The sequence below is a fragment of the Heloderma suspectum genome, chromosome 1, assembly GCF_057233095.1.
Source record: "Heloderma suspectum isolate Gila_16-S chromosome 1, 16-S_ref, whole genome shotgun sequence".
In the NCBI taxonomy this organism is placed as follows: domain Eukaryota; kingdom Metazoa; phylum Chordata; class Lepidosauria; order Squamata; family Helodermatidae; genus Heloderma; species Heloderma suspectum.
Genome location: NC_139458.1, coordinates 435483255 through 435501088, shown reverse-complemented (window position 1 = coordinate 435501088; position 17834 = coordinate 435483255). Strand labels below are relative to the sequence as shown.

The window sequence follows — 17834 nt, the reverse complement described above, 5'->3', positions numbered from 1 at the left end:
GGCCGAGATTCAAACCGGGGGCCTCCTCCTTTGTAGCACAGCCTCTTGGTCACTGTGTTTACACCATCCCTTTCAGTGTACTTGATTCTAATCTTGAACTGTTTGTTTCTGTAAATATAAGAAGAATAACACGTGTGCACACCATAGTGAGAAGCATGGCTTCCTCTTTAGGAAGAACAGGATATCCTGAGGTATCTTAGCCAAGCATGGTGTTCCTTGTGAGTGGTGGCAAGGGACGCCTTGTCTAAAGCTCTTTGCCTTTGTTCCTGCAAAGATGCCTTATTGATTGCCAGCAGTGTTCTAGGGCATGAGGATGGAACAGTCCTCTTTGAGAGGACTAATCCTATAAACGTATAGCAAAGTGTGGATCTTTATGTAGCCAAAACAGCACCATCTATGCACAAGAGGGAGGTACCAGAAGGCATGGGGGAAATCCAGGATTTGCAGAAGTATAAAACATATTTAGAATAAAATACTTAAGGTGACCTCCCTGTCCCAAACCCCAGCCCAATGAGAACTGAGCATGCTCAGTAGCCACAGAATCCTGACTGACTGCTGTGGGGGGAAACTGAGAACCAAGTGATGTTAATGGAATGGAGTATCGTGGGAGGGGGCATGGCTGGCGGGAAATCTGAACAGGAGGAACTCCACACTTGTAATCTATAATACACAAGCAGGAGTGGCAGGTGGAATGGAGGTGCAAGTAAGACAAGTAAGATCTAGAAATGGCAGAAGAAATGGGTGAATGGGGCTGCTAGCAGACACTGCCTGCCTGGGCTTGAGAATGGCTGCACGTCTGTGTGGACTAGAAACCTATCTATTTTAACAAACAAATAAAAAGAGGCAGGTTGCTCATGGAATTCTGTGCACGCAGGGTCACTGGAGATACCTTGCCCTTAATGCAGGGCACATCTCGGTTTATCTAAGACAAGCGGCGCGTTTCATGGAGGCAACATCGTCTGGATACCAAAGACTACTTGCTCCAGGGCCATAACCTGAGGGGCCTGCCACTCTGCTCGTGCCATCCCTGATGGTGCAGATTTCTTCAAGCCAGCAGTATTTCTAGGCCCCAACAGCGTCATTGAAATGAAGCAGCTTCAAGGATATTTCAGTCTTTTTTGCTGTCCCTGCGCATTCTCATCCAGGGCACATATTTCGGCCACTTTTCATTTTAAGCCTTTACTGTCGCCCTGCACAAAAGAGATCATTTGATTCCCTCCCTGATCAGCCATTGCCATGCTGACGGGTGCCTTTTGTCTAGGAAGCACAATTGCATCTGGCGAAGGTTTATCCCCGGGCCCTTGCAATCATTCACTTCGTTCTTTATCTCCTTGCTTCCCCCCCTTCTCTCGCTCCTTTTTTTCCTCGCTGCTTCAAAGCATTCTGAACTCGGCACAGTCTAATATGTATTGACAGAGTTTTGGAATTGGGGTCGATTTCAATATATATGGCATCATCGGTCCCCTACCTGTATCAGTGCACCCTATCATTCCTGGGACTGCTTTGATACCTTGGGAATGGTACTGCTATTACTAGAATCTTAACAAACAGTTCAGTTTCTGTGAGGGATGTGAAAGGTCAGTTTAGCTAAGAAAAGCTTCACATGGGGAGCCACAGGAGGGTTTATGGGCTTTATCAGGATAAGGGGCAGTGGTGCTGGTAGGCATAGCTTGATCACTATTTCCAGTCACTTTGTTTATCCGTAAGTCCATTCCATCCAGTTTCTGCATTCATCTCCATTTTTTTCTTAATCTGCATGAAAATCCACATTTAAATACCTATTTCTCAATAAATAAAGATTTCAGTATATATATTTCCTCTCACAATTCACATGTCTAAATGTATTCTCTCTCTCTCAAAGCATGTATTTTAAAACCTATTTGATACATTTTGTTTGAGCCGAGAGTTCTGTTGCAATATTTGAAGAAGTGTGACATTTGGTGGATAGCTATATTCCAATCCACTCAGTCAGTCAGTCAGTCAGTTTTTTATTTTATTATATTATATTATATTATTTATTTATTTCTGTTCTATACTGCCCCTTAACCAAAGCTCTCTCGGCAGTTTACAGAGATAAATCTGGCAGGTGCAGATTGGGTGAACATACCAAAATTTGCAAAGCTCAGATTCCTCAGACATCCCTCAGCAGTAGCCAGGAAGGGAGGCAGAAGGGGGTGAAGCTCAGGGGGGCGGCTGAAGGAAGAAGGGCAGAGTTGGTAGAGGGTTGGGATGCAGGCTCCTGAGGGAGGGATGGATGAAGGAAGAAAAAGCAGGGAGTGCATGGATTAGAGCAAGGGGTTTCAAACTTTCTCCCCCCCACCCCCACTTCCAGGGGCTATTTGAGAGGGCTGAAATTACCGAGTCTCCCTGGTTACAAAATGGGGGAAGAGCCAGTCTCAAAATTATGGTACAGGGCTTTATGATCCCCAGGCTTTGTGCATGTGGGAGCACTCTCCCCTTCCCTGGTGGTAAAAATACAATAATGATAAATATAAGAACACAAGAAGAGCCTTGCTGGATCAGACCAAGGGTCCATCTAGTCCAGCATTTTGTTCACTCAGTCAGCTGAAACATACAATAACATGCTGCCCTTTTAGGACACCCAAAATCAGCTGCCTCACTCTGCCTAATGTTACCCCCACACACACACACACATACACATCTGTGTTGAAGTTTTGTTTCTAAACCCAACACGGGGGATCCCATCACAGCGTGCGATTGACACTACAACCAGCCCAGAGCATTTTTGTGGTGAGGGGGGCTTTCTTCTCTGTGGGGCAGAATTATGCCTGCCTTCCCTTAGAACTGAATACATGGGAGAGCGAGGCTCTCACTCCTTTTCAGCAAAAGATGGACATTCAGGAAGGGGCCTGGAATATCCCTGGGGGGCAGCCCCCAGTCCCAGGTATAGCCCCGAACTGGCCACACCGTTGACTCTTGGTCTAAATATGCAACTGCATGCAAAGGGCCTGCTTTGGTGTATAACCAAAGCCCCCCAAACCTAGGCTTTTAGCACTGCAGCAGATGCTACTTCTTACTGACCAGGAGCCCAAGGCCTGTCTTTTGAGATTCTCCTCAGCGTATCTTCGGCGTGGTTACCTGCATTTTTGCTTCTGTTGACACATGCCCCTCCTGCCTTTCTCCTCTTGCATGGGCATTCATGGAGCTAACCATTGTTAATGTTATGCCTGTACCAGCATTTTTGCTGACTGTGGGTAGCGCCGATCCACAGTTTGTAGCCATGGTTAGAAGTGGGCTTGCAAAGGATAGTTCATGCTAAAAACGATTAGCGTTAACACTGGTGGAGATGTAACACTAACAACAGTTAGTTCTCAAACTGACAGCTGGGCTTGCCCTGTGAAAGGGAAATGTGTGTACGAGTTGTAGGCATGGTATTTTATTATTAATTGCTTTTAGCTGTTTTAAATATATTATACGAGACCTTAGGGTGTTCCTGGTTGTGTAAACATGGTTGGCCATTGATATGTCTGCACTGGGCCTATATAAAACTCATATACACTCCCCTTTCCTGTGGTGAAAATTGCAAACAAATCTCTCTGTCCCCAGCGTTCAAGGGTGGTGATTTTTTTCACATGGAGAATTGCTTATAAGTCTGTAGTTTTCAGGGTTGTTGTTGTTGTTGTTTTTTGCGGGGATGGGGGTGCCAAGAAAGGATTGGATTTCTAAAAACAACTTGTTATGTTTGTTTCTGCAGCTATTTCAATGAGAATCAATATCCTGATGAGGCCAAGAGGGAAGAAATTGCAAATGCATGTAATGCAGTGATTCAAAAGCCAGGTATGGGGGCAGGGCATGGGCATGCAGGGGAGGTGGGGGGGCTTTTTCAGAAGTGCCTGTGTAGGGGTTTGCCCTTTTCTTTAACAATGCATTGTTGCCAGGTGGCCATCAGCTCCATTTTTCCCAGCATGTCTTATCTCAGAGGTGGCCTAGAAACAAGAGAGTTATACCAATCCAAGAGAAAAACAAAAGGGAAATATCTGAAGATGCTTTCAAAGTCTAGTTTTTATTCTAAAAAATGGCCTGAGTTGTAGTTTCAGCAGTTCCTTTCCTCACATCCAGTGATATTTTCTCTTTGAACGGAGGAAGAAAAGACTCTCACACACACACAGAGTGCAAAAGGAGATGTTCCTGTCCCTTGGAAGAGTTTCAGGCAGGACAATACCCTTGAAAAAGAAGCAAATGAAGGTTTGTGCTTTATCAGCACTGGATAAGGCTATCAGTGGCTACTAGTCCTGATGGCTATACGCTCTCTCCAGTATCGGAGGCAATATGCCGATGTACACCAGTTCCTGTAGAACATAAATGGTTGCTCTCATATCCTACTTGTGGGTTCCCCACAGACAGCTGGTTGGCCACTGTGTGGTCAGGATGCTGGATGAGAAGGACCCTTGCTCTGATCCAGCTGGGCTCTCCTTAGGTTATTTAGATCCACCAATGATCTGCCACAGTAAAAGGCAACGTCACCGGTTCTTCTTAGGGTCACATTTATTTAAGTGCCCAAAGCAAACTAGGTGCTGCGTGAAGGACAAAAACAAAACACTGCCCTCGAGTGTCCACTCGCAAAGGCTTTGGCTCTCAGCATGCATTGTGACGCCTTCATTCTTAATAAGGGCCAAAAGCTGGATCCTGTGCAGAGTGGTGGGTGCCCCCGACTGGCACCGCGACCACTTAGTGCAGCTTTCCAGGCACCGATGTGACCTTGTGGATGCTCTTTTCCCTCCTCCCTCTCTGAACCTGTAGAATTCCGAGTGTTATATTTTGGAAGAGCGGCATGGTGTATCCCAGGTTAAAGCCTCTTTATTTTGTCTCATAGATCTGAACAAATGGGGCCTGCAACAGAACATTGTAATGCACTTTTACCTCCTAATAGGAACGCTCCTGTTCAGGGTTTCAGTCAGACATTCTCTTCAAGCACATTATTCCACTTTCCTCTCCCCCCACCCCCACCCCCTGAGGTGCAAAGCACCTTGGATAGCTCCTTTGGTGTTCTGACTGGTTCTAACTGAAACCCAGAGCGGATTCTCTGCCGCACTGACATCGGAGCCACCCGCCTCCACCGTCGACCTTCCTGGGACTCTGCACAGGGCAAGATGTATGTTGACATGGTTTGTTCTTTTCTTTTTCTCAGGAAAGAAGCTGTCAGACTTGGAGCGAGTCACCTCCCTCAAAGTGTACAACTGGTTTGCCAACAGAAGGAAGGAAATCAAGAGACGAGCCAATATCGGTAATGTATCAGACAGCCTTGAAGGGCTGCTGAGTAGAAATGGCATATGATTGAGTGATCTTAATGGGAATATGGTGGGTCTTGAGGATGATTTCAAAGCAGAATCTTGAGGGCTGGGTCTGGACAGATCTCTTGGTGCCTCCCCCATGTTAACAAACCACGTTGAACACACACACGCCAAAGTTCAGGCGTTGCCAAAAGGAGTCGGTGGTGTGTGTGTGTCTCTGTTAAATACTTTCCGTAAGCCCCCGTAGGGCATGGGCTCTCCCACTGTGTTCGAGGAACTCTGTGGGTGACTTCAGGTTCTTTGGAAGGTTCTCTGCAGTTCCTCCATGAAAAGATCAGTAATGGCAGGCAAGCTTTCCTGATTGACAGCCTACCCCCGCCCCACAACTGTGGATCTCCTTCTGGAATCCAGAAGTGCAGGGGAGCGTTAGATGTGTTGCATACAATGAACTCTTGGTTCACTCAGGGCAGCAATGAGTCCTTAATAGGTCTGGCCAACACTGTGCATGAATTGATGGTACTCCTAGAACTAGGCCCCGGCGTTTTCTGCCTGGTGCAGAGCCTGTGCGGCAGACAGGTTGCTGTGGAAAGCTTTCCCTGAAAGCGGAGGGTTCTGAAATCCACGGCCTTATTTGCTCCAGGTGTGTTTGGCCGAGGTCCGAGCGAAACATCCGCCACCACGATGCTTTGCCGGTGAGACCAGAGAATGCCACAAAGGGTGTCCAGGCCCCTTGTGTGTCTTCCAGTTCAGTTCTCCCTTCACACACACCTTCCTCTTTACCGTCTCACTAGAGTCATGCCCTACCGTAATAAACAGGACAGTATCTAGCACTCTGCTAGAGCAGTTAATGCAGCGTGATGACGATGATGAAGATAATGATGCATTTATACAGCACTTTCAAGTGTTGGAAATGCTTCGGACATTAAGGAAAAGGGAAATATTGTTACACCTTTTTAAACAATGTGTATAAAACAAAAGCCAGTCATTGATATAAAATACACAATGGGACACATACTATCAATGTAAACTCTTTGTGCTGTTAATTACACGGATTAATTTGTTTTACTTTGAGTTTTTTCAAAAGTGAAAAAACAACCCGTACTATAAGCCCCTTCTTTCCATGACTGTGGGTGGCCTTTCTCGGAATTTCAGCTTAGTCATAGCTGTGTCCCAATATTTCCCAACCACTCTTTATCACAGGGGATGCCTTTCTTCCACCCCCAACAAAAACCATGCCACGAATAGTTTGTGGCTGTTAATAAACTGGAAATAAGCCCGGAATTTCCCCCTTCTGCATTCCTCTCAAAATATCCTCAAGGACCCGCCCCAACTTTTCTGTGTTTGTTTACTGCAAAGGTATCTTCAATTATTTAGTACTGTTCTCCCGAAGTATCTGAGGTTTTGAACAACAACAGTATTGCTTTTTATTTATACATCTGTACAGTGCTTTAGAATATTCAAAGCACTGCCCATACAAACAGGATCTCTGGCCTTTTTTTTGGCCGCGACCACCACCACTGCTGAATTTGCGACCAAAATTCAGTGGTGTAGCAGCAAAAAGGGCCAGTTTTAAAGAAAATCAGCTCTCTTTTGCTGTTGTGCTGCCGAATTTCTGTAGCTGCCGAACTTTGGTTAGCTGCGGAGGGAGGGGGTGCAGCCTCTGGTGGGTTCCGGGGGGTTGATTGGCCCCAAGGTCCCTGGAAGGCTAAGGAGAAGAAAAAAGTCTTCTGATGTTTTTCATGGTGGAGTAAGAAGCGAAGGAAAGAAGGAAGGATGCACTTCTGTATGGAAATACCCACTGCAGCAAAGGCCCATTTGCCTGCAGAGGAGGGCCAACAAAGCTATGACAGGGTTGGAGTCGCTGCAGGGAAGGGTGGCAATTCTGGGGACTTCTTAGTTTAGGAAAAAAAGATAGCTTAGAGAGAGCAGGAGAGAGATTTCTAAATGTATGCACGGCGTGCAGGAAGAACGTTTGTTCTCTTCCTCTCATAATACTAAACCTCAGAATCATCCAGTGACACTGCTTGGCAGCAGGTCCAGGGGAGAGCAAAGGGAGTACCTCACACCGTCGAAGTTATGGAACTCGCAGCCACATGATGCGGCAACTGCCACTGCCTGAGATGGCTTTAAAAGGGGATGAGACAAACGCGAGGAGGAGGAGAGTCCCATCCAGGCTACTTGTCACGATGGCTGCATGGAGCACCTAAGTTCAGAGACAGTGCAGCTCTCAGTCCCAGTTGCTGGTGGACAGGCCTTCCGAGTCCCACTGGGATGCTGAACTAGATGGACCTTTGGAAGAACAGGATCTCCGTCGTTCTTCCACTAGCCTAAGGCGAGCTGGCAGGATTGCCAAAAAGCAGGCGATAAACTGAGCAGACACCCACCGAGGAGAGGAGCGGGGAGAGCGCTCCTGACGGCATGCTTGAGCTGGGCGAGCGCTTGAGGTCGGGGTGCTGGTGCCGTGGCGTGGCGTGTGCCCTGAGTGGCGTGCCCCAGGACGCCTTGCAGTGCCCGGGAAGATACCGGGGCCCAGCCCCTGGCTTTGGTGCAGGCATCGGGCGCCAGTGCCTGGCCTGAGTGGCACCCAGCCTCTTGGCGCTGCGAGGGGCTCCAGGCCAGCCCCGCGAACGCAGCCTGGGATGCAGAAGGGTTGCAACTCCTGAGCAAAGACCTTGGCACTGAACTTGATTTTGCTTCTGCGTGTTTTTTTCTTTTTAATGAATTGGCATTCATGCTCCTCCTCCAACCAAATTAATTTTCCTTTCTTAACAGTGCAACAACACACACAAAAGGGGCTTGCACCATATTGAAATGAAGACGAAAATGGGACCCCCACACAGGGTGCGTGTTTATTGTAAGAACCATCAAGCCACAACTTAAAAACAGCCACACACACAGAAAGACAAAAATCCTGGGATATTCACAGACATAACACACAGAGAGAGATTTTGCTTGAATGTTGCTGTTTACGGCTTCGCTAATCAAGCCTATTTTTTTTCCTCCTCCTGAAGTAGGGCTTTCTAGGTTTGAAGCCTGTTTGGTAGGAAGTACTGTGCATGTGTGTGCTAGGGTTCTACAGGAGTGCAGAAAAAAGTGTAAACATGACACTGGGGGCAGAATTCGGCTCCCGAGAATTGCTGGTTCCATTTGAAAGGAAAGTTTCTAGCCCTTATGACTGCAAAGGTAACAGCTGCTGCAATCTCAGAAGCCAGGGAGGTGGCTGCATAAGATTTCCCAAAATCACTGTCCTGTACTTCAGTGTTCTGCAAAAACACCCTGCCTCTCCCCGTGCACTAGAAAAGCCACAATAAATCATGTCAAATAAGAGATTGTGCAAATGTGTGTGATAAATCTTGCAAATGGAGCAAAGTTGCACAGTTTCTCTTCTTTTGCAGAACTCAGGTTGCAGAATTCCATTTTTCTTGGCACAGGTTTTTCAGTTCTTGGGTTTTTTTAGCGTGGAGTACACACAGCTCTGGGTATTTCTTTGTGGTTCTTACAAGAAATAACATTCCCCGTTTGTGAGGGTTCCCATTTTTCATCTTCATCCTTATTGGTAACCCTGCAGCAGATAATTCAGGGATCCATTTGCTTTTTTCGAAGAAGCAGCAATCCTGGAGAGTCATGGGATAGATGTACAAAGTCCCGGAGGCCACTCCAACAGTGACGACGTAGACGGGAATGATTATTCAGAGCAGGTAAGTATCCGATCTAAGCCCGGCGGCCCCAGAATGGAGAGTCTCCTATTCCTCATTTGGGGATTGGGGGGGCGGAATGTGGGGTGGCGGGCCTTGCGTCCTTCAGCGTCCTGGAATAACTTGGCCTTTTCCACTGTCACGTACTGGGGGGAGGCAGAAAAGTGCACCTCCGCTGGAACAGCCTTCACCCACATGGATTTATTGTCATACAACAGGACACTTGGCAAGTACGAAATGGGGAGGAGGAGGGACGATGTACGGAGGGAGGCAGAGAAGCAGAGAAGTTAGAAGAAGACAGGAGGATCTGCTCAAAACAAGCAAGTTGACACTCCGCTCGCACACCTTTGAAAAACGCAGGGGCATGATGAACTCAGATTTGCACCACCATGCATAGTGATCTCGTGTCTGTTTATCCCATGTGCCCATATAACCAGAGCTGTGTGTATCCTACGAGAATCCATTCTTGTTTTGTTTTTTTTTTTAACCCACACGCTAGTATTTCTAGTCCTCATTGTTCTGGAGGGAGGGGGAAGTTTGAAAACACATGGGCAGTGTCCAGCAAAGGTTTATAGATCAAAAGGGATGTGTGCATGGTCAGCCTCAGATTTGCAGTTCATTGAACAGCCCATGGAAGAACAGGGGCTCAGGGCAGGTGCCCCCCTCCTCTCTAGTTTAATTGAGTAATACTGCTCTCTCCTGCCCTCCGATTTCACTGGTTATGCAGCCTTGATCTCTGCCCCACCTCCATCATTCACTCCTTGCCAAAGAATTACAATTTTTTTTTTCTGAAAGCACTTGGAAGCGGAATAATTAACAATCCAATTCAAATAAGGCCTATGGATTTGTTTTAAGGTGCAGGTTGCATTCTGAACGTGGAGTTTCCTCTGCATAGACCTTTGAATGACGCTTTTGGAATGGAACACACAGCCCTGCTTATGGCACAAAAGCATACAGGGTTTTCTACACACCCCCCCCCATGCAAAGTTGCATGCTCCTGTTCCCCAGGAATGAATGCCTTTATCATCATGTAGCAATATGGAAGATTGACTCGTAATAGGAGTATCTCATCCAATCCCTTTAGCGTGGTGAACTATGGGGCGGCCAAATACTATAAAGGCCACTGCTTGACCTGACCCCAGTGGGCTTGTGGGCCCAACCCATGGAGGCGGGCCTCTTTGCTCTGCATATGGACACTGTGACTCCCAGGTGCAGTTGGAGGGTTGGTTTAACTTGTGTTCTGTCACTCTGTCAATAATCCTGAAGCTCAGAGCCTGGCTACGCACACCATGCGAAAATAGGTCCATCGTGCTTTCTCCAACCTGGGGCCCTCCAGCTGTGCTGGACTACAAGTCCCATATTCTGGCAGATGTAGTCCAGCACAGCCGGAGGGCCCCAGGTTGGAGAAAGCTGTGCCACAGTCTTCCCATTGAGAATTCTCAACGCTCCCTCGTCAGGGATAAGAGAAATCGCACACTTGCGCATGAACATACATGCACAAAGTCAATCACACTCTGCAGAAGGGACTGCTCATTGCCTTACTCCATCCTCTGATCTCTCTCAGCTTAAAACTCAAGGACTGTTCCCCACCCCACCCCCTGCACCTGCCTGGAGGTTGAGATCTTCCTCAAGGGCTCTTCGTTGGGGCCCCTTTGCCATCAGATATGACCAGAGGCAGGGCCTTTTCGGTGGTGGCACCCCAGCTCCCAAATGCACTCCCCAGGGAAGCTCTCCTGGTGCTGACTTGATTATCTTTTTTCCACTAGCTGAAGACTTTTTAAATTTGCCCCTGCTCTTCGGGTGGTATTTTTACCAAGGCTTTTATACTTAGGAATACAAGAAGCTGCCTCATAGTAAGTCAGGCTCTAGGTCCATCTAGTTTGATGCTGCCACCACAGGCCGGCTCTCCAGGATTTCAGGCAGGATTCTTTCCCAGCCCTATGTGGAGATCTTGGGGATTGAACCTGGGACCTTCCTCATCTCAAGCATGTCCTCTCCCACTAAGCTATGGCCCCTCTCAATTCTTGCTTGTGTGTGTGTGTGTTTTCCTTTCTGCTGTTTCATATTTATTGTATTTCTTGTTTTGCTTGGTTTTCATCTGTTTCAGTAGTTGGCTGCTCTGGGAACCCCTTGGGGGCTGAAGTACAGGATATAAATATATGAAGTAAAGTATATAAATACAACAATACTTTCCCCTGCCCCTGCACCACCACCCCCCCTGGAAAATTAGCTGCTAAGAAGAATGATAAGGGGAGATAATGAAGGGGCTGAGGAAGAGCCGTCTCCTAGAGGAGGGACAAGACTTATTCTCTGCTGCCTCAGAGGATAGGACTGGCTTATCCCTGTGGGTCTTTGTTGTTTATTTATTTCAGTTAGCGATTTAGTCCTTCCAAGGCAGCTTACAACTATCATCACAATCATTAATAAAATCACAATAAACTTTTTTTTTAAAGCAATCAGCATCCTTCCAACAGGGCAGATGGAGGGGCGGTCCAGCTGGAGCAAGGCTCTGAGGTGGTCTTTGCCTGCCTCCCTGCTCCCCCCCCCACCTCTTCTGGGATCCTTCTCCCAGGGCAGATGGTAGTAGATGGTGCTGTGGGGGATGGAGTCCTGCTATGGCTGGATAGGCTCAGCATTAGGGCAAACCGAGGGGCGAGCCAAAGGGAGGACAATAAACAGGCAAGTGGCCAGGCACAGAGGCATCCATCCAGCAAGAGGGCAGCTCCAGGCAGGAGTTGTCAGCGGCCAAAGGCCAGGATTACCAGGCAAGAGGGTGAGTTCCAAAAGGAAGGCATAGGCATGGTTCAAAGACAGGTGAGCAGTCGAACACAAACACAGCCCAAGAAGCAGAGTCAAGCAGGAGTCCAGAGGTCAGTAGCATGAAGGCTCAGGCACAAGGCAAGGTCAGGGATACAAAACGCTGGAGCTGAAAGTAAGACGTCATCCCAGCAATGACTAGATTGAAATTGAAGGCTTATGTAGCCTGAGCTCCTAGAAGCCCCACCCAGGGTTCAGATGCAGTTCATCACAGGGCCTGTGGCAAAAGTCCTAATCAGGAGAAGGGCCTTACTCATGAGGAGGCAGTTTACTCTAGAGGAGTGTTTTTCTGCAACTGGGCACCCCATTGCCTGGCCATGGTCTTAGCCTGTACCTTCAGGTGCCGGCATTCTATCGGGCTGGGCTGTTGCTCAGCTTCCTCCTCTGACACCATGGTAAGAGACCTTCCTCTGGCTCCCCATCCATGGGTTCCTCAGGGTCCACCTCTGCTGAAGGGCCTGGTGTAGCTTCCCTGCAGGTGCTGGAGGAGCCTGGGGTAACACTCGCATCAGGGGGTTCCACGTGGTCTTCAGGCTCTGCTATCTCAGGCTCTTCATCTGAAGAGTCACCCTGGCTGGGATCTGGGTCGACCATGACAGATGGGGATAGTCCAGCCAGAGCAGGCTATTTGAAGTGGTCGTTGCCTGGTTGCCTTCTTCTCTCTCCCTTCCCTTATGGGCTTAAGTTACGGGACGGTAGATTTTGCATGAACATTAACAGAAGCATCTTGATGGGAGGAGCGGTTCAGCAATGGAACCATTTACCTTCCAGGGGCCGTGGGCTCTCCCTCGCTGGAGGTCTTCAAGGAGAGGCTGGACAGCCACACCCCTTGGGGATGCTCTGGCTCTGCATTTCCTGCATCGAGCAGAAGGTTGGATTAGACAATCTCCAAGGCCTCCAGCTCTGTCATCCCGTGAAGGCAGCCAGTGAAGGCAGCTGCTTCACTTGCATGTATGACTGCGATCCCCCCTCCAGCTTCCTCTGTGTGTTGCTGCGGGAAGGCTTCAGAATTCTCAGCCCGCTGCGGAGCCCCTGTTACATGGCAAATCCAGCGTTTAGCCAGGCTCCTGCTCGGATGTCCAGGCTGGTGGAGGGTCACACGAGGTCTTCAAGCCAGGCTGGGCTAGCTCTGCATTTCCTGCACCAAGCAAGGGGTTGGGCTAGTAGGCTTACCAGGCCCCTTTCCAACTCTGGTTCTATTGGCCTGTGCATGCAGTCTCACCGTAACTCCAGGTGGTGACTGCCAAAACTGTGTCGAGCTTTGGTGAAGGGGCCACCCGATTGCTTTGCTTTATGCCCAGTTTAGTTGACAGTTCCTTGATGGGCTTATCACAGAGGTCCTCCACCTTTTTGGGTTGGTGGGCACATGGACAGTTTTGAGAGTGTCCCATGGGCGCTCTCACAAAACGGCTGCCGTGGGAGTCTTGCCTACTGTGGTGGTTTTGGCCAGTCATAAAGCATTCATTTCACAGCTGGCGAAACTGGTGAGACTAAAAGTCTCCTGCCCGAGAACCGAGGTCCAAGGCAGAAGTGGGGTCTGAGCTCCACAACAGAAAGCCCCTCTTTTGAACCCTGAGATGGCACAGGAGGGCAGAACTTTGCTTTGCAGCCTCCCGGTTATCTTAAGAAATGAAATGAAAATCAGGAGGAGCAGGGAGCCTGGCGGACGCCAAGAGATGTGTCCAGGAGCACACTGGAGCCTCCAGGTGCCACATGGGAGACCCCGGGCTTGCCATAAGCTGCCAATGTTTCAGATAGCTCAGTGAGCACCCTTGCTTTGTCGGGCAAGCTGGCCTTCCGCACGAAGCCAGGGAAGCAAAAGTGTTGCCCTGCGGCCCTAATTGAGGGTGGGCAACTTGAAGCTTTACAGGCCCGTCTTGTTAACGGTCCCCACTGAGGCTGCATTGTTTTCCCCTTTATTCTCCATAGAAGTGAGCAGGAGATACCCATCAGAACCCACAAGTAGATGCAGCAATGTAAGAGCCTTCCATTACCTTTTGCATGTTTCCTTGAGCATTTTTGGTGGGAAAGATGACTTAAACGTTGAATAAATGAAACCAGAAATGGCTGGACCGGGGCGATGTTTTTTCTTCCAAAATCTTATTCTCTGCCCTAAGATTTGGAAGGCTGGGGGGGGCGGGGGGCTCAAGAAATCTGAATGCGGCTAATGACTCATTCATGAACTCTCCTCTACACTCAAATTGTGAATGCCAAGGAAGGCAGCTATCGTTTCCCCCCAGGGTTGAAAATATGGGCCTCTGTATCTTTAAAAAATAAAATAAAATTGAGGGGGTAGGCAGTTATGTTTCACCCAGCATTCTCCATAGATTTCTCAACCCCCATCCCACATTGGAACCTAATGCAAAGGACAATCAAAGGGCGATAGAATGATTTACTGCAGAACCCAGTTACATCCAGATCGGACGTGTCTGAAGATGGTTCGGACGCTTCAGCTGGTACCGGATGTCCCATTGCTGGGGGGCGGGGGAGCACTAAGTGATTGAAACAGACAATAACTATTCTGGATGCCAGCGCGCTCCCAGGCCCGATTCAAAGTGCTAGTCATTGATGACCTTGGGACCTGGTTATCTGAAGGCCTGTCTACGCCCATTTGAGCCTGTCTGGCCATTCGGACTGGCTTCTGAGGCCCTGTTTTCATCCATCGATCTGGTGAGCATGGGAGACACAGCCTCTGGGCGGTGCCCCCCTCACTGTGGAACTCCCTCCCACAGAAAATTCATTCAGCCTTTTCACTGTGTGGTTTTTAAACAGGGTTTCAAGACCTGGTTGTTTATATCTGCTTTTCCTGATAAATATGATGTGACCCAGGCTTTTATATGATTTCTAAAAAAAATGCTGCTGTTAATATTTTATTATTGGTTTTAAATGCTATTGTTGATTTTGATGATAGATTTTTTAAATGATGAGTTTAATGTGTAAACTTCCCTGAGAGGGCTGTATGCCCCGTAAAGGCAGTATATGAATACTTAAAATAAAATTAAAAATAATAAACCCAATTGCAAGCGGCTACTGAGCATTTACTGAACTGTTCTGTATTTCCAGGAACCATTTGGACCCCTTAAGCTCTTTACTAATATAAAGATAGTTTCAAATTAATATATTGTGTTGGACCTTGGCATATTTAATTTCAGGGATGTTCAGTGTCATAACATTTTAATGTACCTTCTCACGTAGGTTCCAACACCCACCTGCATGTTTTGTCTTCACACATTTGACAAATGAAGTAGCTTTTTAGAAAAAGCAGAAAGTGCTTATTTTTGTCATTGTTAGTTGTATTGTTACTTTTTTATAAATTCATCACAAAGCTTCCAGTAATCACACAGTATTTGGAGATATGTTTGGTTACATGGTTTAACCAGTTAGCACTCTGGGGGACGTCGTTTTGCATTGTACACAGAACTATAGAAATCCTAAGTAGGAAACTGGAAGTGTGGAAGTTATGCAAAAGTAAGTGGCAGAAATGGTCTTAATGAATGAAGCTGATTAGTTCTCCACATGGGTCAGCTTAAATCGCCCCTCACCCTTTTTTGCTTTTTACAGAGTGCTGTAAACATCAGCCCATCATTTGGGGGGCAGGCGGGGGGAGAATGAGCGGGGCGAGTAGCTCTGCAGTGAGAAGCACAACAGAATCTCTTTGTGGCCCCACATCCTTGAACAGTGTTTGTATGAGCTGGTGTTAGCAGTTCCATGTTCCTGGTCCTCACTGATGTGCTTAGAACAAGGCAGTTCAAAAGCATGGCCTTTGCCGTGTTACCTGGAGGAAACGCTACTCTCATGATCAGCAAGAGAAATTTCAGAATGCTTTTTGTCCTGTCTTTGGAGCTGGGATGAAAACCATTCTCCGTGTTGTTTTATTTTGCTGCATCCCTTTAAATTCAGTCTTTTAATTATCCAGAAGGCTTGTACATTTTATTTTTAAGATATGTACTTCTTGGCAAGAGGACTTTCTGAATAACATCCCTCCAAATTTAGATAGCTGTCTTTTGTTGGCCACTGTTTCCACATCTCCTGTTCCTCCCCCTGCCCCCTTAAAAAGGAGAGATCAGTAGCAAAGAGGGTTCCTCTCCTCTAAGATCAAGTGAGGCATCCTCTTGACTGTACCACCCATTCTCATGTGTTGGACTGGGTCAGGGGAGGACCTGGGTTCAAATCCCCACTTGGCCATGAAACTCCACTATGAGGCCCTTGATTAATCACTATCTTCCAGCCCCACGGGGTACTACAGAAAGGGGCAACCAAAATGATCCGGGGGCAGTTAGCGCACCTGCACCATAGGGAAAAGTTAACCTGTTTGGGGCTTTGGGATTTAGGAAAAGAACACTAAAGGGAGACATGTCAGAGGCTTCTCAAATCATGCATGGCATAGAGCTGCCTTCCCCCTTCCAGATATGTTGGCCTAGCTTTGGCCCTGCTGGCTGCGGAGTTGTAGCCCAACATAGCTGGCTGGGGTGATGGGAATCGTAGTCCAGCACATCTGGCTATGGGTGATGGGAGTTGTCAACACATCTGGGGGGCACCAGGTTTGGGAAGGCTGGTGTAGAGAAAGTGGGGAAAGAGAATTTCCCCCTCATCCTGCCACAATACAGGAACTTGGCATCATCCAATGGACAGATGAAAAAACGTACTCCGAACAATGCATAATCAATGCTGTAGTGGTTGCCACTAGCTCATCGTGGGAGATAGACTTATCCATGGGTAGTCAAGCAAGGGGGTTGGACTCGATGGTCTCGTAGGCCCCTTCCAACCCTACTGTTCTGTGAGTCTATGACTGAAGATGGCAGCATGGCACACATCCTCATTCAGGGGCAGCGCAGAATCCTGCACAATCTTGCTGTCCTTTGTACCGATCACACAACCTGACCGGCAACACCCCCACTGCACCCCGCTTGATTCTAAGGCCCCTGCCAGGAGCCGGAAAGGGTCTAGCACTCGGACCCAGCAGGCCCTGCTAGGTGAGGCGCTGTCCCAGCACTTTCCTGACTCTTCCCCCTGCCCTTTAGAAACAAAATGAAACGCCTCCCTCACCTGGCGAGCCAGCACCGCTGGGGCCCTGCCAGATAAACAAACAAACCAACAAACAAAATCAGTACAAATAAATAAATCAGTGCATTCCAGATTCCTTGACAAGGTGATGAGGCCCATTCTGCATCTCTGGGCATTGGGAAATCTGCACATTTAGCGTTAACTTTCATTCTGTTTGTCCACTTGCAGAATCTCAGGTTTCTACTTGCAGAATGCAGCATTCAGAATTGGACCGGGGGTGGGTGGGTGGAGGGAGGGGTCAGCATTTGTAAACATGCTCAAAAATAGGTAGGTGCGTGGTGGTGCCTTTCCATAATACTCTGTCACAAACTTGAAACAACTGAGATCTTGCCTCCCTCCGCCTTTCTTTTTCTTTCTTTCTTTCTTTCTTTCTTTCTTTCTTTCTTTCTCAGCGTTTTTAATCTTTTAAAGTAGGGGTGCAGAATCTCAAGCCCAGGGGCTAAATCCAGCTCTCCTGGGCCCCCCGTCCACTTGGCCACTTTCGCCTGACCACCTATCAGGGCCTGACCACCTAGTGGCTTCCCGGCATTTGGGCCGTTTCCCTAAAAGGTTGAAATGCCTCTCCTAAGACTTTGTTACTGGCTTTAAGCTAAAATAGGCTGGCGTTTTGAGTATTACAGCCTTGCCTCATTGCTTTTGGTCCCACCCTCCCCTGGAATGCGGCCCCTGGGAGCTTCTCTGAGATGGGATCTGGCTCTCAGGCTGGAATAGGTTCAGCATCCCTATTTTAAAGACATGGTTACCGTCACACACCCCTTCCCCCGTCCCCTTCACCCCATGCCTGTTCAGCATGTGCTATCATCTTTTGTAACAAGACTTGCCCCCTCTGCCCATTGAATGAAAACATCCCTCGTGCCCTCCGGACTGTTGTGTAAGATTACTTCCGCTGCGACTCCTGCTTCTTCTTTTAAACTTGGGTGAAATTAATGTTTAAAATGCTAATGGGACGTTTCCCCTCCCCTTTCCTCCCCCATCCCTTTCCTTCCTTTCTCCTTCTCTGCTTGTG

At 48.0% G+C, this 17834-nt stretch overlaps 1 protein-coding gene across 22 annotated transcripts in view; it reads left to right on the top strand.

Annotated features, from left to right (window-relative positions):
- Window positions 1-17834, top strand: part of HMBOX1 (homeobox containing 1) — a 153003-nt gene that overhangs the window by 108685 nt on the left and 26484 nt on the right. For 13 of the 22 annotated variants that reach the window (XM_084829450.1, XM_084829448.1, XM_084829449.1 and 10 more), the window contains 3 exons: window positions 3716-3798; window positions 5150-5245; window positions 8856-17829. In XM_084829450.1, the coding sequence (XP_084685576.1) occupies window positions 3716-3798; window positions 5150-5245; window positions 8856-9238 (562 nt within the window). In that variant the 3' untranslated portion in view covers window positions 9239-17829. Of the gene's footprint in view, window positions 1-3715; window positions 3799-5149; window positions 5246-8855; window positions 17830-17834 lie in introns of those variants that run through there. The other 9 variants (XM_084829451.1, XM_084829452.1, XM_084829454.1 and 6 more) reach the window with 8 other exon arrangements.